The sequence below is a fragment of the Macrobrachium rosenbergii genome, chromosome 11, assembly GCF_040412425.1.
Source record: "Macrobrachium rosenbergii isolate ZJJX-2024 chromosome 11, ASM4041242v1, whole genome shotgun sequence".
In the NCBI taxonomy this organism is placed as follows: Eukaryota; Metazoa; Arthropoda; class Malacostraca; order Decapoda; family Palaemonidae; genus Macrobrachium; species Macrobrachium rosenbergii.
Genome location: NC_089751.1, coordinates 23,584,134 through 23,606,757, shown reverse-complemented (window position 1 = coordinate 23,606,757; position 22,624 = coordinate 23,584,134). Strand labels below are relative to the sequence as shown.

General features: G+C 35.9%; 2 protein-coding genes and 1 long non-coding RNA gene across 7 annotated transcripts in view; 2 read left to right on the top strand and 1 right to left on the bottom strand.

Annotated features, from left to right (window-relative positions):
• The window catches only part of Gem2 (Gemin 2), a 70,178-nt gene extending 59,029 nt beyond the window's left edge, over positions 1-11,149 (top strand). For 2 of the 4 annotated variants that reach the window (XM_067111337.1, XM_067111338.1), the window contains exon 7: positions 9,836-11,149. In XM_067111337.1, the coding sequence (XP_066967438.1) occupies positions 9,836-9,928 (93 nt within the window). In that variant the 3' untranslated portion in view covers positions 9,929-11,149. Of the gene's footprint in view, positions 1-7,160 lie in introns of all 4 variants that reach the window. The other 2 variants (XM_067111340.1, XM_067111339.1) reach the window with 2 other exon arrangements.
• Positions 11,150-13,574: 2,425 nt separating this feature from the next.
• LOC136843236 (uncharacterized) lies at positions 13,575-21,786 on the bottom strand. Its single transcript, XM_067111333.1, has 4 exons — positions 20,963-21,786; positions 19,557-19,673; positions 17,445-17,623; positions 13,575-15,186 (listed from the first exon to the last, which is right to left on the bottom strand). Exons 1-4 carry the CDS (start codon positions 21,615-21,617, stop codon positions 15,097-15,099), a joined length of 1,041 nt encoding a protein of 346 aa, XP_066967434.1. The 5' UTR covers positions 21,618-21,786; the 3' UTR covers positions 13,575-15,096.
• The window catches only part of LOC136843239 (uncharacterized), a 35,199-nt gene continuing 30,965 nt past the window's right edge, over positions 18,391-22,624 (top strand). For both annotated transcript variants that reach the window (XR_010854493.1, XR_010854494.1), the window contains exon 1: positions 18,391-18,454. This is a non-coding gene — a long non-coding RNA (uncharacterized lncRNA). The remainder of the gene's footprint in view (positions 18,455-22,624) is intronic.

Sequence of the window (22,624 nt, the reverse complement as noted above, 5' to 3'; positions counted from 1 at the left end):
TCTAAAGACTTAAGATAGTGGCGTTTAAATACTTTTGGTGATTTCCAACCCGTATATTTCTTAAGTTCAACAAAATTCATATAATGAAAAAAGTTAGTGGAAGTGGCCACCGCACGAACATCATGGACCTTAGGTACTGATTCCAGATTTGCTTGCTTAATGAAATAAAGAATTTGTTGTCTGATGGCTTTGAGTGAGATATTGCCCCCCCCTTCCCTAACAAAAAGGGGACCCGAAGTTCTATTAGAGGTCCTATCTAAGTAAGCCCTTAAAGTGTTGACTGGGCAATGAGATAAATCTTGTGGAAGAGGAACAATCTTCCAAGGAGACCACCTATTCTGCGGGTCTTCGTTCTTTGCTGAAAAACTAGGATCTGGGGATAACAGAACTTCACCTGACAGGAGGAAATCAACATAATTAGATTCTCTAGAAAGAGCAGACAGTTCAGAAATTCTAGCCCCTGAGGCTAGACTTACTAAGAACAGAGTTTTCCTTAGCAGACTCGGATATGAACATGAAAGATTATCAGTGTCTGATGCCAACCTAAGAACATCATTTAAGTACCAGGAGACCGTGTGTGGATGGGTTGCTGGTCTAAGGCGCGCACATGCTCTAGGAATAGATGAAAAATATTAGTCCGAAAGATTAATATTAAAGCCATGTAAAAATATTCTTTTTAAAGCAGATTTAGTTGTAGTAACAGTACTAGAAGCCAGACCCTTCTCGAATAATGACCTAAAGAAAGAGATTGCTAGGTTCGTGGTCATCTCATGAGCATTTGATTCTCTCAGAAACAAGGCTAATTTCTTAACTGCCGAGTCATACTGCCTGAGGGTAGATTCTCTTTTATCCGACTCAATAAATAATATATTAAGAGGGTCAATTTTGGCGTCTTTAAGCGCTGCGTATTTCATGAAATCCATAAAGTTAGGGCACTGAGAATTCTTGAGGAAGCTGACACAATCCGAGTTTGTACTATTTGTGTTAACTGTGGGTTGGGGATAGGTCTGGGAGTGAGCTTCAACTCTAGAAGTAAGGGAAACCAACTGCTTTTGGGCCAGTTGGGTGCCACCAGTGCTACTCGGCCTCTGAATGATCTCAGCTTGTGCAAAACTTTCATCAGCAAATTTACTGGGGGAAACAGATAGACCCTTTGCCACCTGTTCCAATTGATTGTCATTGCATCTGTGGCATAAGCCAGAGGATCCAGATTGGGAGCTACGTAACAGGGAAGTTTGTGGTTGCTCTCTGTGGCAAACAGGTCTACCTGGAGACCCGGTACCTGAAGACAAATCCAAGCGAACGACTTCTTGTCTAGAGACCACTCCGACTCAGAGGGGTTGTCCTGGAAAGTGAGTCTGCAGTGACATTCCGGACACCTGCCAGATGGGTGGCTGACAGATGCCAACAATGTTTCCTTGCTAGGGAGAAAATCGCAATCATCACTTGATTGATATGACCTGATTTGGAGCCTCCTCTGTTCAGGCAGTGTACTATAACTGAATTGTCTAGTACCAACCTGATGTGAATCTGTCTGGCGGGGCGAAGTTTCTTTAGCGTTAGGAACACCGCCATGGCTTCTAGGATGTTTATGTGGAACTGGCAAAACACTGTCGACCACGTTCCTTGGACTTTTCCGTGTTGGGAGTATCCCCCCAACCGCTCAGGGAGGCGTCTGTATGTACCACGAGAGATGGAGGGGGAAATTGGAGAGGCACTGATCTTGACAAGCTCTTGATGGTCGACCAAGGGCGAAGTCTTTTCCTCAAGATCTGGGGGATCAGAGAAAGTTTGTCTCTGCTCCGCCTGTTGGCTCGTTTCCGCCAAACCCTGTTTATGTCTTTCAGTTTGGTTTTCAGCAGCAAGTCTGTCACCGAAGCAAACTGAAGAGAGCTGAGTATCCTCTCCTGGGTACGCCGAGAGGCATGCTTGTTTCTGAGGAACTGTCTGGTAGCTTTGGCTATTTCTTTTCTCTTGGCTGGTGGCAAAGACAGTTTGTGAGTGCTGAGGTCCCAATGAATCCCTAGCCACTGGAATTGAGCTGCTGGGACTAAGCGTGATTTCTTCCTGTTTATTTGGAAACCGAGGTATTCCAAAAAATTGATAACTATATTGGTTGCTCTTTGACACTCTTTGGCACTGGGTGCCCAAATGATCCAATCGTCCAGATACGCAGCCAACATGATCCCTTGGGACCGCAGCTCTTGAACGACTGTCTCTGCCAGTTTGGTAAAAATTCGGGGTGCGATGTTGAGCCCGAATGGCATGACCTTGAAGGAGTAGGCTTGTTTTCCTAGTCTGAATCCCAGGTAAGGGGAGAAGTTTCTCGCAATAGGGACGTGATAATAAGCGTCTGTAAGATCTATAGAGGTGGTGACGGCCCCACGAGGAAGTAGGGTCCGTACCTGTGAGATTGTAAGCATGCGGAATTTGTCTCATTGAATGAATGAATTGAGGCGGGACAGGTCCAGAATTACTCTCCGCTTGTCTGAGTCCTTCTTCGGAACACTGAACAGACGGCCTTGAAATTTCAAGTGTGGAATCTGTAAAGGAAAGTGCAGTGGAAGTTGGAGGTAGTGAAGGTTCTGGCAAAAAGAGGTCACAGCTTTTGTATATAGGTGGTTAGGTGTATATTAGTATGTATGAAGACAAAATGGAGTTGAAATCTAAGTTAAAGATGATGTGGCAGATGCAGTGGGAAGGGAGGAATAATTGAAAGAACACTGAAACTTAAAATGAACTTAGGAAAGATGGTGCTTGTGGTTAAACAGAGAAACAAGAATTTTGGGAAAGGTTATCACATGAAGTTGCAGAAGAGTCACAATTAGAGGGTATATACAGTAGTAAAAATCTCATTAGGCATAGTTACACTAATAATGGGTACCTTAGTGATTATTCAGAAATTTTTCCTTTCTAAACCTATTTTGGTTATCCAGAAATAATTCCTTCTTCAACGTGTTTTGGTTATTCATCACAAATTCCTGGTAGTTTGTGATAAAGAATCAGGTCAGTTTTCAATTGACTCCCGAGGAGCTATCATTTAAAGTGAGTGACATCAGGGTGAAGTCATAGCTCCTCCTGTGGGGCTTGGTAGTTGTTTTCTCACATCACTGAGAAAAATGAAGTGAATCTTTCATTGTTATGAAATGTTAGTGGTAGTTCTCATCTGTTACTGGAAGTTACAGTGATGATCATTTTAAGAATGAGAATATGATATTTTACATCTTGGTTTTGCAATTCACATTGATGTAGAATGGCAGTCCTCTTACTAAACCTTTTTGAATTGTACTTTATTCTCTTGTACATAAATAGCATCTTCCATCAGAAACTTTTCAGGGTAGCGGTCGCTGGTATTATTAGTAAGATTTTAATGGAAGAATTCAAGTTGGTACCACATCTTAAAAAGTTTGTGCAGTTGATAATTGCTGTTAGGATGAATTACTTAATTTTATAAATATTGGAAAATTATAGCATATCCTGTCCTGCACACTGCTCTTCATGGCTGAGTCTGTAACTGAGTGGGTTTTCATCCAAAAAGCCATCATATAGCATCACAAACTATTGTTAACAAGAAAAACAAAACATGAGAAAATACTTCCAATTAACATTACCATTATATGACTTAGCCCTTGGAATAAGGGGCAGCATTGAAAAAGCACAAAAGGAGATGTTTCTTCATTTTATTACATAATGATTACTGTATTATTGTCACTAGTAAGAAAATACAGTACAGAGACAGAATTTGATGGATAAATGATAAACTTGAACACTAGTCACCCAGCGAGAGAAGAAATATAGTCTAGAAATAGGGATAAGTGGGATAGCGTAGCCACTTCGTCCTCAAAGGAGTTACACTCTCATGGTCCTCGTAGGTCTCCATAAGACAGACCAACCAATTACAAAGAATTCTCTTATAGTTGGTCTTGGCCAGAATAGTGCTTGTTGGCACAGTGATAGAATATAAAGGACTCAGGACAGGAAGGCTGTATCTCCTGTCCAACAATGATTACTGAGGCTCTACATCATACTTGCACAGATGTGACACCAACATACATCGGCGCGATCTTCATTACACTCTGGTCTGTCGAAGAGTTCACTAATCCCCAGGATGTGCTCCGAAATCTCGTTCGTCTATGCATTTATTCACCCACTTTACATGAGTCAAGCTAAATACTTAAGTTTTAAGACCCAATGAAAAGTTTTAGTTTCTTAAAGTTTTAATGGCATGCTTATATTTGTTTAAATTTGGAGCCAGTAAGCCTTTTGCAAGATAAGAAGTCAGAAGTAGATCTCTAGGCTACGCTGTAATTGCCATGCTTTTTTTTTTAACACAGTGAGAATTAGCATTAAGGCAATAATATTAGACAATTTTGTTATTGAAACTTATTATACGATACCCTTTTAACATTGATAGATAATTTGAAGTTGCCGAAAGGGTAAATAGGGGTAGCCTAACTTCTTGGTTACGAAACATAGCCGTGATCGTAGTTCCAATCATGCATAACTTAAAAGCCTTGTTGTTTACAAAAGGCCAGTATTTCCTTTGTAGTATTTTATAATAAAACAAAATGGTTTTGTGATGTCAACAGTTCCCCAGATATCCTTAATATCAGAGTTTTATCTAATGTTAAAGGAATACACTCATGCAGATAGTGAGAGTGATGGTCATGCTGAGATATTGCTGGGGAAGGTGCAATAATCCTGCAGCCATACCCAACATAATTAGGTAAGCCACCTTCAAACCACAAGAATAATACATGTATTGGTTCATGTGTTGTTCCCTGTTCTTTATTGCCAAACTCTATGGGTATCCAGAATAAAGAAAATGGTTAATAACCTGTGACCCTACGTCTGACCAAAAATTAATCTGGGTTGTTAGGATTAATTTATTAGGAGCTAAGCCCTTTCATCACCTGTCAATTTATTTTGTAAGCTCCTTTGAGGATGAACAGTGGCCGCGCTATAAAAAAACAGGTTTTGATGCAGGAAAAACCTATTTTTGGTAGCTGCTGTGCCATTAAACCCACCCACTTTCCCTGACAAAAAGGCATGGGACTGGGGTGAACATTATCTAGCACAGAGGTGGCGTATAATGAAGATGGCGCTGACTCATGTTGTTGTCACATCTGTGTTAGTATGCTGTAGAGCCTAAGTAATTGTTGTAGGATAGGAGATAGAGCCTCCTGCCCTGAGTCCTTTATTCTATCACTGTGTCAACAAGCACTATTCCGGCCAAGACCAAGTATTAAGAGAATTCTTTAATTAGTTGGTATGTCTTATGGAACCCTGGAGCGACCACGAGAGTGTAACTCCTTTGAGGACTTACAGCGGCTACCAAAAATAGGTTTTTCCTACATCAAAACCTGTTTTAGGGTTGAAAAATTATTGCTACTGTAAATTAGACTCACTTTGCTTAAAATTTTATGCATCAGTGAGATGAAACAATGAGAATATGAGTTGAGTACTAACATAAATTTCACCAAAGCAGTTGAGATCCTTGTATGTATAGATGCCAATTAATTATGTATGTTTCAGGAATATTATATTTTAAATTGAAATTTTGTATAAAGGTGAAATATAGAAGTGATTTGCATATGAAAGTAAAATATACTACAGGTAATGATTTGTTAATGCTGTAAGCATCAGTAATAATTATTAAAAGGGCAACTATATTTGGTATCATACAAAATCCTAAGAACAAATAGAGAACTATGTGCAGATTTTAAAAGAATAACAATGCAAAGAAAGTGAGAGGCAAAATTTTGGTTTGTTGTTTCTTGAAAAATGATTCTTTAATTTTTAACAAGTTATTACACTGGCACCTCACTCTAGTGGATTTCATTACTTCCTGAATGCTTTGTCAAGTGGCAATAAAAAGGCTATGTTGTATCTAGTGTTTAGGTTTACCAAGTAAAGAAAATGTGCTGATTTTTTCTCGCGTGTAAAAAAATTCCAGCTGTTGTGTATAATATAGTTACAAATGTAATGTACCAGCAACATATTGTTAAATTTACACCTAAAAAGTAATTTTTCAGTTTAAAAGTGAAAGTGTCCCACTTTGTTTACTTGGCAATCATGTACTCAGAAATTGAGATGTTGGGTTAAAAAAAAAAAGTGTCGTTTCATGTGCATATGTAATGTGCCTGGATCACAGAATAGGCAGTCATACTGCTGTAAATGTGCTTTGAAATTCTAGACCTGTGGGTAAAAGAAATTTATTTACACTGTATGTGTGCTATAGAATAAGAAATCATTGTTAATGGAAAGTATATAACTGGTTCATTACATGATTTTTTAAAGGTATTGCACCATGCTTCATTGTTTCATTGTGTAAGAATTGTTTGATTTGTAGATAAAGGTGCAGTTGCCTCAGTCTACCACCTCCACACCCCAAGAGTTTGGAACATTACTGTTTGTTTCATTTCATACCAATGGAGTTCAGTGATTCTGACTTTGACTAAAATGCCCACAGTCACTGCAACCCCACTGGGGCCTTGTTGCACTTCTTACAAAATATTTACTTTAATGTTTGCTATTCCGATTGACATGCACTGTACATTATTTGGATTGACATGCACTGTATTTAACACATTGTTTATATTTTATCATCTGGGTAAGATATTATGTAATATGTAATTATTGCACTGCTCAGTATGTACTGATTTTTTTTCACTTTATTGATGATGGAGGATGATCTGTATGTAATATCCCCCCCACTTTTTTTTTTTTTTTACCTGAGAGGGCACATTGGGAATAGCACCAGGAGTTTCCCTTATGGCAAAGCCCATGGCTTTGATTTCCTTTTTTGCTAAAAATGGGATAGAATGTGACATTTTCTTTCTTTATATCCAATCAAGCCTTCTCAATGCATATTTCTTTGTATGGCATTACCATAGAATGATGTTACTGTGAAAATACTGGTGTTTAATAACTTTTTTTATTCAAAGCACAAATTTTCCTCCTTTAAGCAGTTTTCATTGCAATTCACTTCTAGTAGCCTCTTTACCCTGTATATCATCCTTCTCTTCACATTTAATATGTGCTTAATTTTGGTCGTGGTTAAATTCATTAGGGCCATGGTTTTCTCCATAGCAGTAACATTACTGTGCTAGAAGTGCTAGACTCTCCATCTAAAAAAAATGTATGTTCCTGAATTCCAGGGTTTCTGACTCTCCAAACGCACTTGTTGGTCTTCCTGGCTCTATCCTGATGAAGCTTCATTATAGTTTATTGTGCATTCTTCAGCATGAAGAGTTCTCCAAACATAATCCTCTTCAGTCATTTTCTTTTCATACATTTTCATGATATATTTTACAAAACTTGCTCAGTGCCTTAAAATCTACAACATGCCGTCATTTGAGATACTATGCCCTCAGTCTTCCATGTCCCAACATACAAGACGTTAGTATTTAGGATACCATTCTCATTAGTTGTTGTCACGTAATTTATGTCATATTTCCTAATTTTACCAAATATTTGTTCTTGATTTATTTTAAAATGCATTTTTATATTTTCATATATTTCAAGTACCAAGATTATATGTAGTCTTCAGTTATTGGAATTGCTAGATCTCCTTGTAACTGTTTCAGTCCCACAAATCCATAGCTTCCTGAGATGGAAGGGTAAATAAGAGACTTTTCCCCTTGTGCACAGGTGTGGCATACCCTTGCTAACTTTGTTCATATCCATCTTTTGATAACTTCATTCACAGTGTATTTTTTTCAGACATTTGCATCCTGGTGTTTGGATTGTAATGATTTCTGTGAGCTATTCTTTACGGATAACAATAAATTGGAATTTTGTGATTTTTAAAGGTAGTATGCTTATTATCACATAAGGAAAAACTTGTAAAATTATGAGGTCTCTTGAAGCAGAGAAGAGCAAAGGTGAGGCATTGGGAGGTTGACGGACTGAGAGTTCAATTGCCTTAGGTTAGCCAAGGTGGAAATGGCAGGAAACTGAGACTTAAAGGGAGTAGTGGGTGGTGGTATAGTGGCACCATCAACACCTGTTTTTATTCTTCATTTCTTCTGTTTCCTTCTCACAGAACTTATTTCACTTATTTTGATCAGATATTTGGTCTGTTTCTTATATTGTAGTATGTGGGAAGAATCCAAAATAAAAGCAGTTTTAAAAAATAACACTTGCGCACAGTTTCACAGGAAACATTGATTTGTAACCCTCCATTTCTCAGAGAGTGTCCTTTTCCCTGACATAACATACCAATTGCTAGCAAGATAAGCCTAGCTTAACAGGTTAATTGGGGATCAGCCTTTGTGAATAGTGAGGCAGTATCTGTTATAGAAAGTGCCTCAACAGCCAAACTACTGCAAACATATAATTGGACATTCTGGACTTACTTTCTCGTTCTGTTTAGATTTGTAGTAATGTTTTGTATCAGGCACAATACTGTGTAGTTGTAGTTATGTTTGATCTGTTCTTGAAGTTAGGATTGCATGAGCAATATTGATTCTTTTCATATGATATTGTCCCTGATAATTTTCAGTTTTTAATTCATGCTCCATATGTTAGATTTTTATGGCTTAGTCAAGTAGTTGGTTTAAGCACATGAGACTAGATATTGTACCCTGTGTGAAAAATGGTTTTATACAGTATATTCTGAATATTTAATTAGCAAAATAAGCACTTAACATTATAATTATTTTGTAAGATCTGCATGATTTGCAGTAGCTCGTATATACTTGCATAAGGTGGTTTCCTCAGATCACAGAGTAGTTTTTGAAGAAAAGTTTAAGCACATGAGACTAGATATTGTATCCTGTGTGAAAAATGGTTTTGCACAGTGTATTCTAAATATTTAATTAGCAAAATAAGCACTTGGCATTATAATTATATGGTAAGATCTGCATGATTTGCAGTAGCTCATATATACTTGCATAAGGTGGTTTCCTGAGATCACAGAGTAGTTTTGAAGAAAAGTTCATCCATAGTGATGTCAGTGTTCTCATATATTTTATGAGAGGAAACTTTAGGCAAGGTCAGCACCAAATGTGGTCTTAGATTTAAAAGTAGCTGTTTAAGTTTGGTTCAGTGCTATAGTGGTGTGAACAGCAACATTACTGTATAGCTAACAATTATTCCTTTAAATAAATATGTGTATGGAGTTTATACAATTTGGTGTGCACTTTTCCAGAAAAACTGCTTTTATTTATATAATCTTATATTTATCTTATCTTCGCATGGGTTATTTTGAAACTGTTTTGCTTGAAAGCAAGAAATACTTTCTTACTTTATGAATTAAATTACTGCTGTTTCTTTTTTTATGATCTGTGTGATCATCAGTTAATATAATTTGTTCTGATATTCTGGAAGTATATTAACTAAAGGTGGGTTATTATAGGTGGTACCCTTCAGCTATGGAATATCCATTAAACTGGTTAGGTCTGCTGTTTCTGTTATGTTGATGTTTGTATTGACAGTAGTTAAATGAATTGTGTTCAGATGTTCAGGAAATATGGAACTAAAATTGGGTTATTATAAGTAGTGCACTTCAGCTGTGAAATACACTATCATTGATGTTTGGGAAATAACGATAAGTATGCTGAATTGGATAGGACATTTAATTTTTATTTCCATAAGTCAGTTTCACAATTAATTTTTCCCCTTTGCTGCTTCACTTTCTCAGCCTTGGGAATCGCACACAAAAGTATGCCTTATGTATTTGTGTGCTCAGTTTTTTATAACTGTCTTGGCAACCAGGCTCTAATAGGTAGAGGAAGGTAAAGATTATGCTTGATAAGTTTACATTTTTTAGCATGATTAGAAGGGTATCAATTGTGAAGTAATTCTTTTAATGAGGTGATTTTTTTCTCAGGATTCTGCTGATCATCCTGATTTACCACAGCTCAATGTTATAATCTGCATTGTTGCTAGGTATTTCAATCAAGAGGATCTTGCTGATGGATGAGATTCGTATGATGTAATGTGAAGCTCTGCATTAGGATTAGTGATGACATTATCAATTTAATAAAATTTTTCTTATTACATTTTGATTTCATAATCTTTGCATAGTCATCTCCCTTTAGGAAGAAATCATCTGTTTGCAATAAGAATGTTTGAATTATATACTCTCAAGAAATTTTATGTTAGACATATTTTTATATTGCAGAGATACAGAATTCATATTTTCTGCTTTATTAAACTATTGTTATAGAGTATTTTACAAAAATTGAACATTAAATGGTTTTGAAACTGAGCACCCTCCTCCAGAATCTTTTAGATAGAAAAAGTCAAGGGATTACACTAAGTATTTTCTGGAAAAAGTAAAACTGTGTAGCTCCTTGACATGTTCACTTTTAAAAGTTGGGTAGTATGGATGCTATGGACCCCCTCTAACCTTGGTTCTGGATATGGGTGTTGTGGTGTGGTCCAGAGGTAGAATCCAAGTACTTTGTTCTTTTATAATTGTCTCCATGGTTGTACCATTTCATAACTCTTTTCTGTTTATAGGATTCAAGTAAACGTTCATGTTTGCTAAAGTAAACAAACATACCTTTTTATTGGGTGGATATCTATTGTTAGATGCTATTAAAAATATGAGGAATTGCAAACCTTTCAACATGTTTAGTTCTAGGAAAATATTTAACCTGCATATATGACTGTTTTCAAACCTACTAAGTCTGATAGTGTTGAATGCATAAGCTATGGTTTTTTTTTTTCATTTTGTTTTTGTACTGAAGATAACCTACATTGAGTTTTTCGGAATGTGTTTTCTGGGTACTATCGTATTTATTTTGTATACTTTGTGAAGTTCTTGTTTATGTTTAGTGATCACATTTAATGAATAGGGATAAAAAGATAAATTTGGAAGGGAAGTAATGCTTTCAGTTATTCTCATGGAGGATTTGTCATGTTAAGATGTAACATGATTGTAAACTATATTGACAAGTATTTCATACCATTTTAGTCTAGACAGGGAAACTTTTATATTGATATGTAATTAAATATTTTATAGCTTTATATACTGTATTGGCATTTTTCTGTTACCTATAAGTTACTATTGAATGAATTTCAGATTTAAGTAAGGTGACAATGATTGAATAGATGTACAGGTAAAGAAATCTTTTTCAGTGCTCTTGAAAATGTATCTCCTGAACCTTAACATTTATAAAAAAAATTTTTGTTTCAATACTGTGTTTTATGTTCATCCATAAGAATATTAGGTAACATTTTATATTTCTGGTTAGCCTATTCTAGAAATAATCTTGGTGTGGTTGAAGAGATTGATGGAAATATTTGAGGCAGCATTTTTTTGCCAGTTAAGTAGAGTAATACATCCAATTAAGTTGATTTTAGGTAAGGTGTTTCCATCTTATTGTGTGTATGTATGTTGGACAGTACAAATGTTGCAACCATAAAAATACATAAATCAATAAAAAATGCCAAACGATTTAAAGGAATGTTGAAATATATAAAATAATATACAGTAGTTAGATTTACTTTATGAAATCATTTAAAAGTATAAAAATGTTGAAAATATACTGTTATTCACATGACATTTGGCTACAGTTTGCACTGTACAGTTGTATGTATGTAGCCCAGCATTCAGTCATTAGCCTTAACGAACAGAAATCAATGAAAAGTGCCAAATCACATAAAAACAATTGTTAGCAACACAAAATATTCCTTTATAGCAAAATAATATATATACACAATAAAACCATTTAAAAGCTTAAAAATCTAAAAAGTATTGTTGTTGTACGTGAGATTCAACTTCTAGTGTTCTGCTGCATGGCAGTGTCAGTTCTTGGAAGTGAATAAAAAACGTGCTTGCTTGCCTGTCAGTTGCAGTGTGTTACTTAAATTAGTGCCTTGGCTTTGAGTAAAGCTTCTAGTGCTAGTGGTAATAAGCATAATGCCATTCTGTTGGAAAGTAAGGTGGCTATGATAAAAGGCCACAAAAAAGGTGAAAAAGTTGCCTCCATAAGTTTTCTTGGCTTGTGTTGCTCAATGGTATTGACATTCGTTCACAATAAGGCACGGATTTTACCCCACATCAAGGTTAATGCTCCAGTGATGAAGAATACCATCGTTGACAAGAAAAGAGGCAAGACCTATGAAAGAATGGAACAGTTTCTTTCTCTTTGTATTGAATAACAGACTCAAAAGCTTATCCCATAAGACAGTTGGTGATTCAGGGAAAAGTGTTTTCTTTGTTTGAAGACCTCAAGAAGTGTCTTGGTAAGACAGAATTCAAGGAAAGATCAGGATGGTTTGTGCAGTTCAAGCAGTGACACATTCTTCACAAAGTGAGGAATCAAATCAAAAGTGTATCAGCTGATGAATTGGCAGCATCCTAATTCCCTGTCATGTTGGCAAAGATTACAGAGGAGAAGCAGTTTCTTCCAGAACAAATGTTTATTGTTCACTAGACCTTTCTTTACAGGAAGAAAATACTAAACCACTCATTCATAGCCAAGGGTATACCAGGCTTCAAGGTTGCAAAATACTGTTTGACCCTTTTGTTGGGAGGAAGTTGTGCAGGTGACTTTTAAGCTAAAGTTGCAAATGATTTAACATGGAGAATCCTTGGGGGTTGAAAACTGTTCCCAAGACCTCTTTCCCAATTGTAAGGATGTCAAATCCCTAGGCTTGGGTGACTCATTATTTTTGAGAATTGGTTCTTTGACCACTTTGTACCAGTAGTGGAGAAATATTGTAAGGAAAAGGCAGCTCGTTTAAGATCCTTTATTTTGGACAGTGCTCCTGGCAACCCATAAAATATTATTGACTTTCATCTGAATGTCATTGTTGTTTACCTACCGCCCAGAACCACCTCCTATCATGTAACCCATGAACCAAGGGATCATTGCCATCTTCAAGTGATATTACTTTCAGTGAACACTTAAGTAGGTTGTAGATGCGAGGAATATGAATCACAGATTAACAATCCCTGTCTTTTGGAAGGAATACAACATCTACAAGACATTTATGAATATAAATGCCACTTGGAGGGAAATTTCATCCATGGGTATGAAAGCACCTGGTGGAAGCTGTTCTCTCAGTTTGTTCATTGTTTCAAGGGCTTTGCCGAGGTGGTCGTGAACAAAGCCCTGTTGACATTGAGCAGTGGGCTAAAATGGACTTTGATGAGGTGGCTACTGCCTTGTTATAAGCAGCCGTGGACGAACAATGAGTCGCTGGAACTTTATGGGCGGCAGTGCTACAAAGAGGAGCAGATACCAGAACCATGACACTTCACTAACAACAAACTGCATCAGACCTTTGCGCACCTTGCCGAAGCCCTAACATGTTTTGAGGTGCACCTTAGTGCTGAATGCTTTGTTATGGCAATGAGGGCAATGCAAGACTCATTTTCTTACAGGATAATTTTGGATGCAGGAAGCACCCAAGTTCAGGGTGCTTGTGACAAGTTCTTGCTGCTCACTAATCCAAATGAAAAAGGTATTCAACCCTCCACCTCATGTATGTAGTTGCCTCATTTTCCTCTAAATTTCTCCTCCAGTCCATCAAGCACACTGATGTCACTCATTTATTTTTTACATTCTTAAATTAGTACATAAGTATAAATTTACTGTATTAAAAAGACAGCAAAATATTGAACTATCTAATGACTTACTACTAATTTACAGTATTAGCAATGTTTTGAGGTTGCTTACACTATTATAGTATGACATACATGTAATTTTATTAGTCTGAAAAAGGAGTAATAAAAAAATGTGAAAGGTCTAATCATATATCTTTTTGTTAAATGCTATCTGTTATGCCCAACTTTTTGGAAAAATTTAATGTAAATGATACACTGTTTGTGGCTGCACTCTCATGGCAGGATAAAAGAAGCTAGCTTTACTTCAAGTCAAGGCAGAGATTGTTGCCTGATCATGAGTGAAATGGGATGGGGCATAAACTTATTCTTACAAAAAATTTTCTTTGTTCATTTCACACAAATTTACTCCATTTATTGTCACAAAAAAATTTATCAGGGTAGAATTTGACATAGTGCTGCTTCTGTTGAATTTTTTATGGGATGTTTATAGAATAACAGGAAGCAGGTTGGCCACAGCACCAGCCACCTGTTGAAATACTACCACTTGAGAGATATAAGATCCTTACAAGGTTTGATCAGACAGTTAGATGTCGGCTCTCTCTCTAGTTGTGGCTTATCCTTTGCCTACAAATACACTGAATAAACTCTCATATTCTCTACTTATTCTCTTAAATTCTTCGAACATCTGGGAACACTGATGATACTACTACTACTTGGTGAGAAGAAATTGTAACTGTTCAGGGGCTACTTCAGGGGTTGATGAATCATGTAGAGGGTTCTTCCAAAATCAAACTATATTGTGATTTAGTCCTGGATAGTGACATGATGTAACTGCTCAGTGGCTATACCAAGGGTTGATGAATCATTTAGAAGAAGGCCCTTCCAAAATCAGACCAATGTGACTTAGTCTTGGATGGTGACATACTGTAACTGTCTAGTGGCTACTTTAGGGGTTGAATCATCAAGGTGAAGGCCCTTCCAAAATCAAACCAATGTGATCTAGCCTTTGATAGTGACATACTGTAACTGTTTGTGGCTACTTCAGGTGTTGATGAATCAGCTAGGAGAAAGCCCTTCCAAAATCCAATGTGCCTTAGTCTTGGCTAGTGACCTTCCACTTTCCTGGGTAGAGTTCTCCTTCTTGAGGGTATACTTGGACAACTTTGTTGCCAGTTTGATTTTCCTCTTGTTTTTCTATGATGTTTTGAACAGGCTTCACAGAAGAGCCAAGGATGCTTGGTTGCTTCTCATTTTACATATTTACATAATGCCTTGTTAGTATTTCATTTGAAATAGTGGCATACCATAGATTAAAAGTTCAGACTACATTTCAATCACATCAGATTACTCTTTTTAGTTTTATTAAACTGAATTAGGCTAGTGAGAGGTGTAATATGTTCTTTTTCTTTAATAAAGAGATAAATCATGCATTTCAGTATGAAGGGAGTTTTTCAAGGAGTGACTCATGTTTAGGGTTAGCTAGTGGTATTGAAGAGATGAGTATTTGTCATCATAGTCCTCTACAAGATTGCCTTTGCTGTTGCTCACTCGAAAATCAGATTGTAATGTTATTCGTCTGTGAGTTCAGCTGGGAAGATGATGCAAACCACATTGTTGTTTAAGTCATCCACAAGCTGCCACTTGACTCCAATTCTTATCTGTAAAAAATGAAGGTTATGTATCAGTTCCTATTTAAAGAAATGAGGAGAAATAGCATATGTTGAAGTCTGTTCTGTAGCAGAAATATAATGTTGATCTGTTCGTCGTTTTAGTGATGGTAAAGTCATTATTTCAGTGAAGAAGAGATAGAGCTCTGGGAACAAAGTAAGTCAGAGAGTTCTAGAGAATATTGAGAGAGGTGAAAAAGGAGAGAGAACAAATTTTGACTTGAAAACTCACTGTATCAACTTACTATCTGATCTCAAATTGTGTGGTCCTACAGTGGGGAGGCAAGAATACAGAATTTTGAAGCAAAAGCTGGGTTAGTACTTAGACAGACTGCTCGGCACCAATTTGTATGAAGGAGGACATAAGAAGGAAAGTGTACATTAAGTAAGGACAGCCATCCCTCCCCCCTACAAACATGTATGAATTGGGATGTTGCAAAGCTTATGATGTATACAACATTCCCACTTCATTGAGACAGGCATAGCCAGGTCTGTAATTTGATTTCTTCATTAACTGTAGAAGAGAATGCTCAAATTTTAATATGTTCTATGATTCTAGTAAAATCTGAATGATTAATAAGGAGATAGTGGAAAGAGCAGTCTTGGTGACACTGCATAGTATGTTTTGCGTGCTGACGTTAAAGGCGTTACATTCCACGAGATATATAATTAACCCAAGCTTTAGAATTATGCCAAAAAATAGAGGAAAAAGGCAGATCAAGATTAGAAATATTGCATGTGAATGGCTGGAACTAAAAAAAAAAGTAAAAAGGCCTTGGATGGAGAGAAAGGTATGTGGAAGAACAGAAACATGGAACACTGCTAAGTAACTTGAAAAGGGCATATGTTCCACCAGCTGCAAAAGAGTAATGAAGGAGGATTCACAACACTCTTAGAGGCTGCATGTCAGCCATCTCATAAGCTAGTTTAACTCCATATAGATCAGGGAATGATGCTGTCACCTTCTTAACAATTCGTGTTCTTAAGGATTTTTCAATACTTTATAAATGATTAAGAAAAGGAATCAAGTTGGTCAGATGTAGATTGCCACCCAGACTCAATTTGGAATATTGTTCTGGCCAAAGAATGGTACTTTATAAGTGAATAGCAGACACGCTACCATCCAAGTAAAAGCAAACGAAAATGTGCTAGGGTTCTGATATGGTTTTGCCTAAGATGCCAGAGAGAATTTTAAAGGGGAAAGGTCATCATACATTTTATGTCTGAGAGAAATTTCTCATATATTTCAAAGCAATGAAAGTGAGATATAAATGGTCTTTATTGCTGCTAGAATACTGAAAGGGAAAAATTTATAATAACTAGGAATAGATCATTACACCAAAATCCTGTTAGTTCCTACAGCTGCTAGTACAGGAGTGGATGGGAAAAATATATACATTGAGAAGTAGACACCATACCTGGCTTGAAATTCAAAAACTAGGAAGAGTAGTTCTTGTAACTTAGTAAATTTTGTGCAGTTTGTAATAGAAACATAGAATTTACATGCTTGCAAAAATAGCAAGAGGTATTTTAACAAAATGATACACTACTGAAATGAAAAGATTATGATGAAAGGTAGAGGGTGTGTCGTGGAAAGATGACTTTGTCATGCATTTTAAAAGAATAATGAAGCAAAATGTTTCCATACTGTTATGGTACCTTACATAAAAAGCTGAAAGAATCGTATGTACTGCAAAGCTAAAATAACTTGTAAAGGTATTCCATATGATAATTTTTTAAGAGTGAAGAAGGAATAGAGAGTGATAAAACTTTATTGAGATGTTCACATTTGCAGTTCAGAGCACAAAGGCATAACTTTTTAAAGTGTTTGCAAACACATCAGCATTTAGTTGCAGCAGGACAGTGAACTGGAATTTACTGATTTATTAATGGACAACATTATAGACAATACCTGATGATTGTTGTAATTGCATGTTATAAAACAAGGAAATAAGTAAAACAAATGGATTATTCATGAACATCAAGATATTAAAACAATTTTGTATCCAAGAGCAGACTATTAGTTTCAGAAGTTTAATGTGTGGATATTGAAATAGTTACTTGTTATTCAGTACATGAGCTTTAGAAATAGGTTAACAATACTATGCATTGTATTTTTTATTTTTACTAAGCAGGTGTCAATATTAGACGTGTCTTCTGTGCCAGGATTAAGAGCTGATGTTAAAAAGTTATGGCTTTGTTGGTGTGATAATGGGCACAATATATTTGACTTAAGAAAATGCACTTACCTTTGGGTAATTTTGTTGAACTGGCAGCTCTGCTACATATGTTTGAATACTGCCTGGAGGGAGTGGACACGACAGCCCAGAATTCTTACAACCATCACTCTCAGGGATTGCAAAGGGAATTGGTATTATGTTTGCTAAGAGTCCATGAACAACAGGCTGCAGTCTTGATGTACTCCTTGCTGGAAAATAAATGGACATTTAACTGTACTTAAGGAATGTTATATGTCTTTGAAGTTAGTTGTTTCTCGAATCTCTGAATTTTTATTTATGTTAGTTATCTTATGACACTGTGACTTTACAATCCTCTGTTTTCTGGAGAGTACCTCACACGTAGAGATGTGAAACCAGGAGTGTAAACATCTATTTTTGCAGGGCTTGTTACTGTTTTACCAACTGACATCAACATTCAAATGCATTAATAGCTAATAATGCAATTAGTATCTTTTTTGCATTTTTTATGGCGTGAATAATCAATACTACAAGGAGATACTTAAGACCAATCTTGAAAAAGAATTAGAAATCGACTGAATGACATGCACCTCAAAGTTCCTTTGATTCGTAGTAAAAAATGCCCACAATAAGTTTTCAAAATTTGGATCTGATGAAAAACTTCAGTTTTCATACTAGGAGATTAAGATGGCTTTTTTTGTAGTAATACTGTAATAAGTAACTGATGTTGAAACATGCTCATCAACAATTTAGAGTGATTTACTCTTAATTAGAATGAACTTTGATTCCGAATGAAGCAGTGCGAGAATTATTTGATGATTAGGACGTATTTGTGGATAGAAAAGTCCATATTTAGCTGTTGAAATTAGATGAAATTGAAATGGTTAATGAACAAGTCTTAAAAGATGTAGAAAACAGAGAGCAGAGCTCTTTCTATGCTATCTTCTAACTGTTGAAATTGAGATGTTATTAGTTAAGTGTTTAATTCTTATTCCTAGGTCGGTGGTGTGAAACCTTCACATGAACACTTCCAGTTCTCCAGAATGTTCCATTAAGACACTGTGAGTATTTCTAAATTTTTAGATTGAAATATATATTAACTAATATGGAAAGGGCTTCAGAAGCTAATGAAAGGGAATTGTAGGCAATGATTTAACAACAGTATCTATATTCAGTGTCACAGTTATTTTCAGTAAAGCTGTGAGCTACTGTTATAGCTATAAGTGCCCTAACTTGATTTTTTAAATGCAAACTGATTTACTAACAAGTACAAATGCAATTTTTTATCGTTGCATGTAATATTGTACAAGCTAACTTTGGAAATTTCAACTGTAACAAGTTTTTCAAAAGTTTCCAACTCGTAATTCTATACAATGAAGATATTCAGGCTCACCTCTGACAACAATCAAGTTACATCAAACTTGTCATGAAGAGACCACAGCTCTAATTGTTAAATTTGCTTGTAAATCAAAATATAGTAGTTTTAGACTTGACAATAAGCATCTCATTCTTGCATCTAGAGCTTTATATTGTCCTCATCTATTCCTATATGGATTACTTCAGCACCTTTGTTACTTCTGTGCTGTGAGGCGGCTGCACTTTCTTTTCTCCATAAGGATGAATTTGGCAGCTGTTCTGTAGACCCCTTCCCATATTTATCCTTGCTTGGTTTGGTGATTGTTTTCTTCCCCTGACTGCCAGACTTTGGAACTATCTGTTTTCTTTCCTTTACTGCCAGGCTTTGGAATTCTCTCCATGCTTCAGTTTTCCCTGATCTTATAATTTTTCACGTTTCAGGAAGTAGTTCTGCCATTTTACCCTCCTTCTCCCTTTCAATTGCTTCCTTCTGGCCTAAATCTAATAAAGTAAACTGAGCTATGACCCTTCTATATGATCTTACTTTCCTATTCTGAGTATCTTTCAGATTGTTATGGCAAACAAATAACTGTCATATAACGCGAGTGTCTTGTGGTTCTGTACTTATTGCAAAAGAGCTTTCTACTTTTTGTTTGCCATAGAGAATGGTTATGCCATTTGATTTAGATTTGGAATTTTGTTAATGCTAACATTACTATTTGAAAAAGAATTTTTTTTTTAATTTAAGATTATTTGTTTCGTGGCAACTTTCAGAGGATTTTCATACAAGTGAATTTTAAAACTTACCTGGAATGAATGGCAAAATCATCTTTGCACTTTTACCCCTGATTAACCGACAGTGAGAATAACTGGGGTCACATCCAGTAATCTTGACCTGAGAGAGATCTACATCAGCTGTCCCGCCTGAGAAATAGATAACAATTTCTTTTTAATGCAGGAAATTAAATGCCTAGGAATGAAGTGTATGAAGGTAAAAGTGGTATGGTGAACAGGTAGTTACAAATTGGTCACACACACACACACACACATATATATGTATATATATGTATATATATATATGCATACATATATATATATATGTATATATATATGTATATATGTATATATATATATATATATATATATATATATATATATATATATATATATATATATATATATATATATATATATATATATATATACACACACACACATACACACACACACTTACACCCAGAGGAATTAAAGTGATGAATGCTTCGTTGCCAATGGGATTAGAACTGCTGCATACATACACTGCACACATATGTATGTATGTATATATACATGTATGTATGTGCGTATATATATATATATATATATATATATATATATATATATATATATATATATATATATATATATATATATATATATATATATATATTATAATGCATAACTGAATCACAAAAATGTGGAACTTGACAAATATCTAAATAAAGGCAATGCCACGAAGGAAAGAGAAACGATTTGAGGTTGTGCTAGGCCTTTTGACTTATTGTCCTTTACTAAGTCAAAAGGCCTAGCACCACTCAGTCATATTAGTATATGTCAGACATAAAGAATAAAAAAATATGTATACCCAGTGCCCCATTTACACGTTTGAAAAATGAATTTCAGCTTCACTAATAAGCCATGTTAGCTGGCTCATCATATGTTACATTTGTGCAGTATTACAGAAAATAAAATACTACAGGTAGAACTTTGCTTTAAAAAGTAAGATGCAGCTAGTATATATATATATATATATATATATATATATATATATATATATATATATATATATATATATATATATATATAGATAGATAGATAGTTAGATATATCTGCTGCATCTTATTTTTTTAAAGCAAAGTTCTACAGTAGTATTTTATTTTCTGTAATACCGCACCAATGTGGCATTTAATAAGTCCGGTAACAATGTGGCTCATTGGCGAAGTTTATATTAATTTTTCAAACGTGTAAATTAGTCTAAATGGGGCATTGGGCATATTTTTTCCATTTTTTATTTCTGATATATACTAATAATACAATATTCCTAATATTGGTTATCATTTATCAGTTGTAGTAGTAGTATCAGCAGCAGTAGTAACAGAATGATGGTGATTATTAATAAAGTTATTTATTCCATAAAATAAATTTCCCATAAGAAAGGCCTTCTCAAAACTTACCGCAGCTTTGCACAAGGCTGGGTTGAACTTTGTTTCCTGGTGGACTGTGGTTATCTGTGAAGGGAAGCTGAGGCTGAACCCCAGCTTGTCCGGCGCTGTTTAAGCTTGAAAGCTGAGGCTGAATCCCAGCTTGTCCTGCGTTGCTTAAGCTGTTAAGCTGAGGCTGAACCCCGCCTTGTTCGGCGTTGCTTAAGCTAGGAAACTGAGGCTGAACCCCAGCTTCCCCAGTGTGTTTTAAGCTGGGAAACTGAGGCTGAATCCCAGCTTGTCCGTCGTTGTTTAAGCTGGGAAGCTGTGGCTGAATCTCAACTTGTCCGGCGTTGTTTACGCTGGGAAGCTGAGGCTGAATCCCAGCTTGTCCGGCGTGTAAGCTGGGAAGCTGAGGCAGAATCCCGTGTCCAGCGTTGTTTAAGCTGAGAAGCTGAGGCTGAATTCCAACTTGTCCGGCGTTGTTGAAGCTGGGAAGCTGAGGCTGAATCCCAGCTTGTCCGTTGTTGTTTAAGCTGGGAAGTTGAGGTTGAAATTTGTTTCTTAGGAGAGCTACATTGTTTGCATTTGGGTTCTGGGTATGTGCGTTGTTAGTGAAAGACCGCTGCAGGTCGGCAGTAGCGACGCCGGCAAGAACAAATGCGATCAAAAACACCTGGTGTTTCATTGCTATAACTGCGGGAAAGAACTGCTGTGAATTCTGACGTTCTTCTGAGGATCTAAAATTTTATCCCTCCTTTATATACCGGCACCTCATCATCATCCTTCTCCCTCTGGGACAGGGGCGACAGAGGTTGCCATTGCGCGTGCTAATTTCACCTTCCCTTGTGCTCTGTAAGCATGACTAGGCAAGAAAGCTCTTTTGAAGATGAACAGATTTCAACAGATTGCTGTCGCCAAGAAAAAAATAATTTTGTTAAAATGTTTTGGGAGAAACTGGAGACGAGAGACATTCGTGACATTTATTATTATTATTTTTTTTGTTATACTTCATTTTGCATGAATTATGCGTTGTTGTTAAACATTTGGAACTGATGGACTTTGAGAGATAGGATTGAAAAGCCAATATTGCTATAAGGTGCTCCAGGAACAAGAGCCCGTGTCAGCACGAACATGGCTTGATCTGGAACAGTAAATAATACTGATTGAGAAAGTTTTCATAGAAAGACTTTTTTTTTTTTCTTAGGAATATGATAAACGCATCTTCGTTTAGCGGAATTGCAGTTTTCAGATCTCTTGAATGTTTTTTTAATACTACAAATATTATTTGTATTATTGTTTACTTTGCAAATTTTATGTAATCATCGAAGCAAAAACTTAGTGGCAAAAGGGTGACAAAAATCAATTTAGGATTCGATAATTTCGAATTTTTATGTTATAAAGGAAGGAGGCTGCTCATTTAACAGCTTTAACTTTTACAGCTTCTAGTATTAAAGCAGCACCTTTCAATCCTGTTATAGTTTTCGTGTTAATTTTACTGATAAAATCTAATGTGAAGTTTTTGCCTTGACCTATAAAAGGACAGGTGTGTTTGTAATAAGATGCTCGTTTATCGTGTGGCTGTTAAAAGTTCAGCTATCATCTGCGCTTCAGGGAACTCGTATACAGTTTTTGGTTTTTGCCATTTGTTTATATATATATATATATATATATATATATATATATATATATATA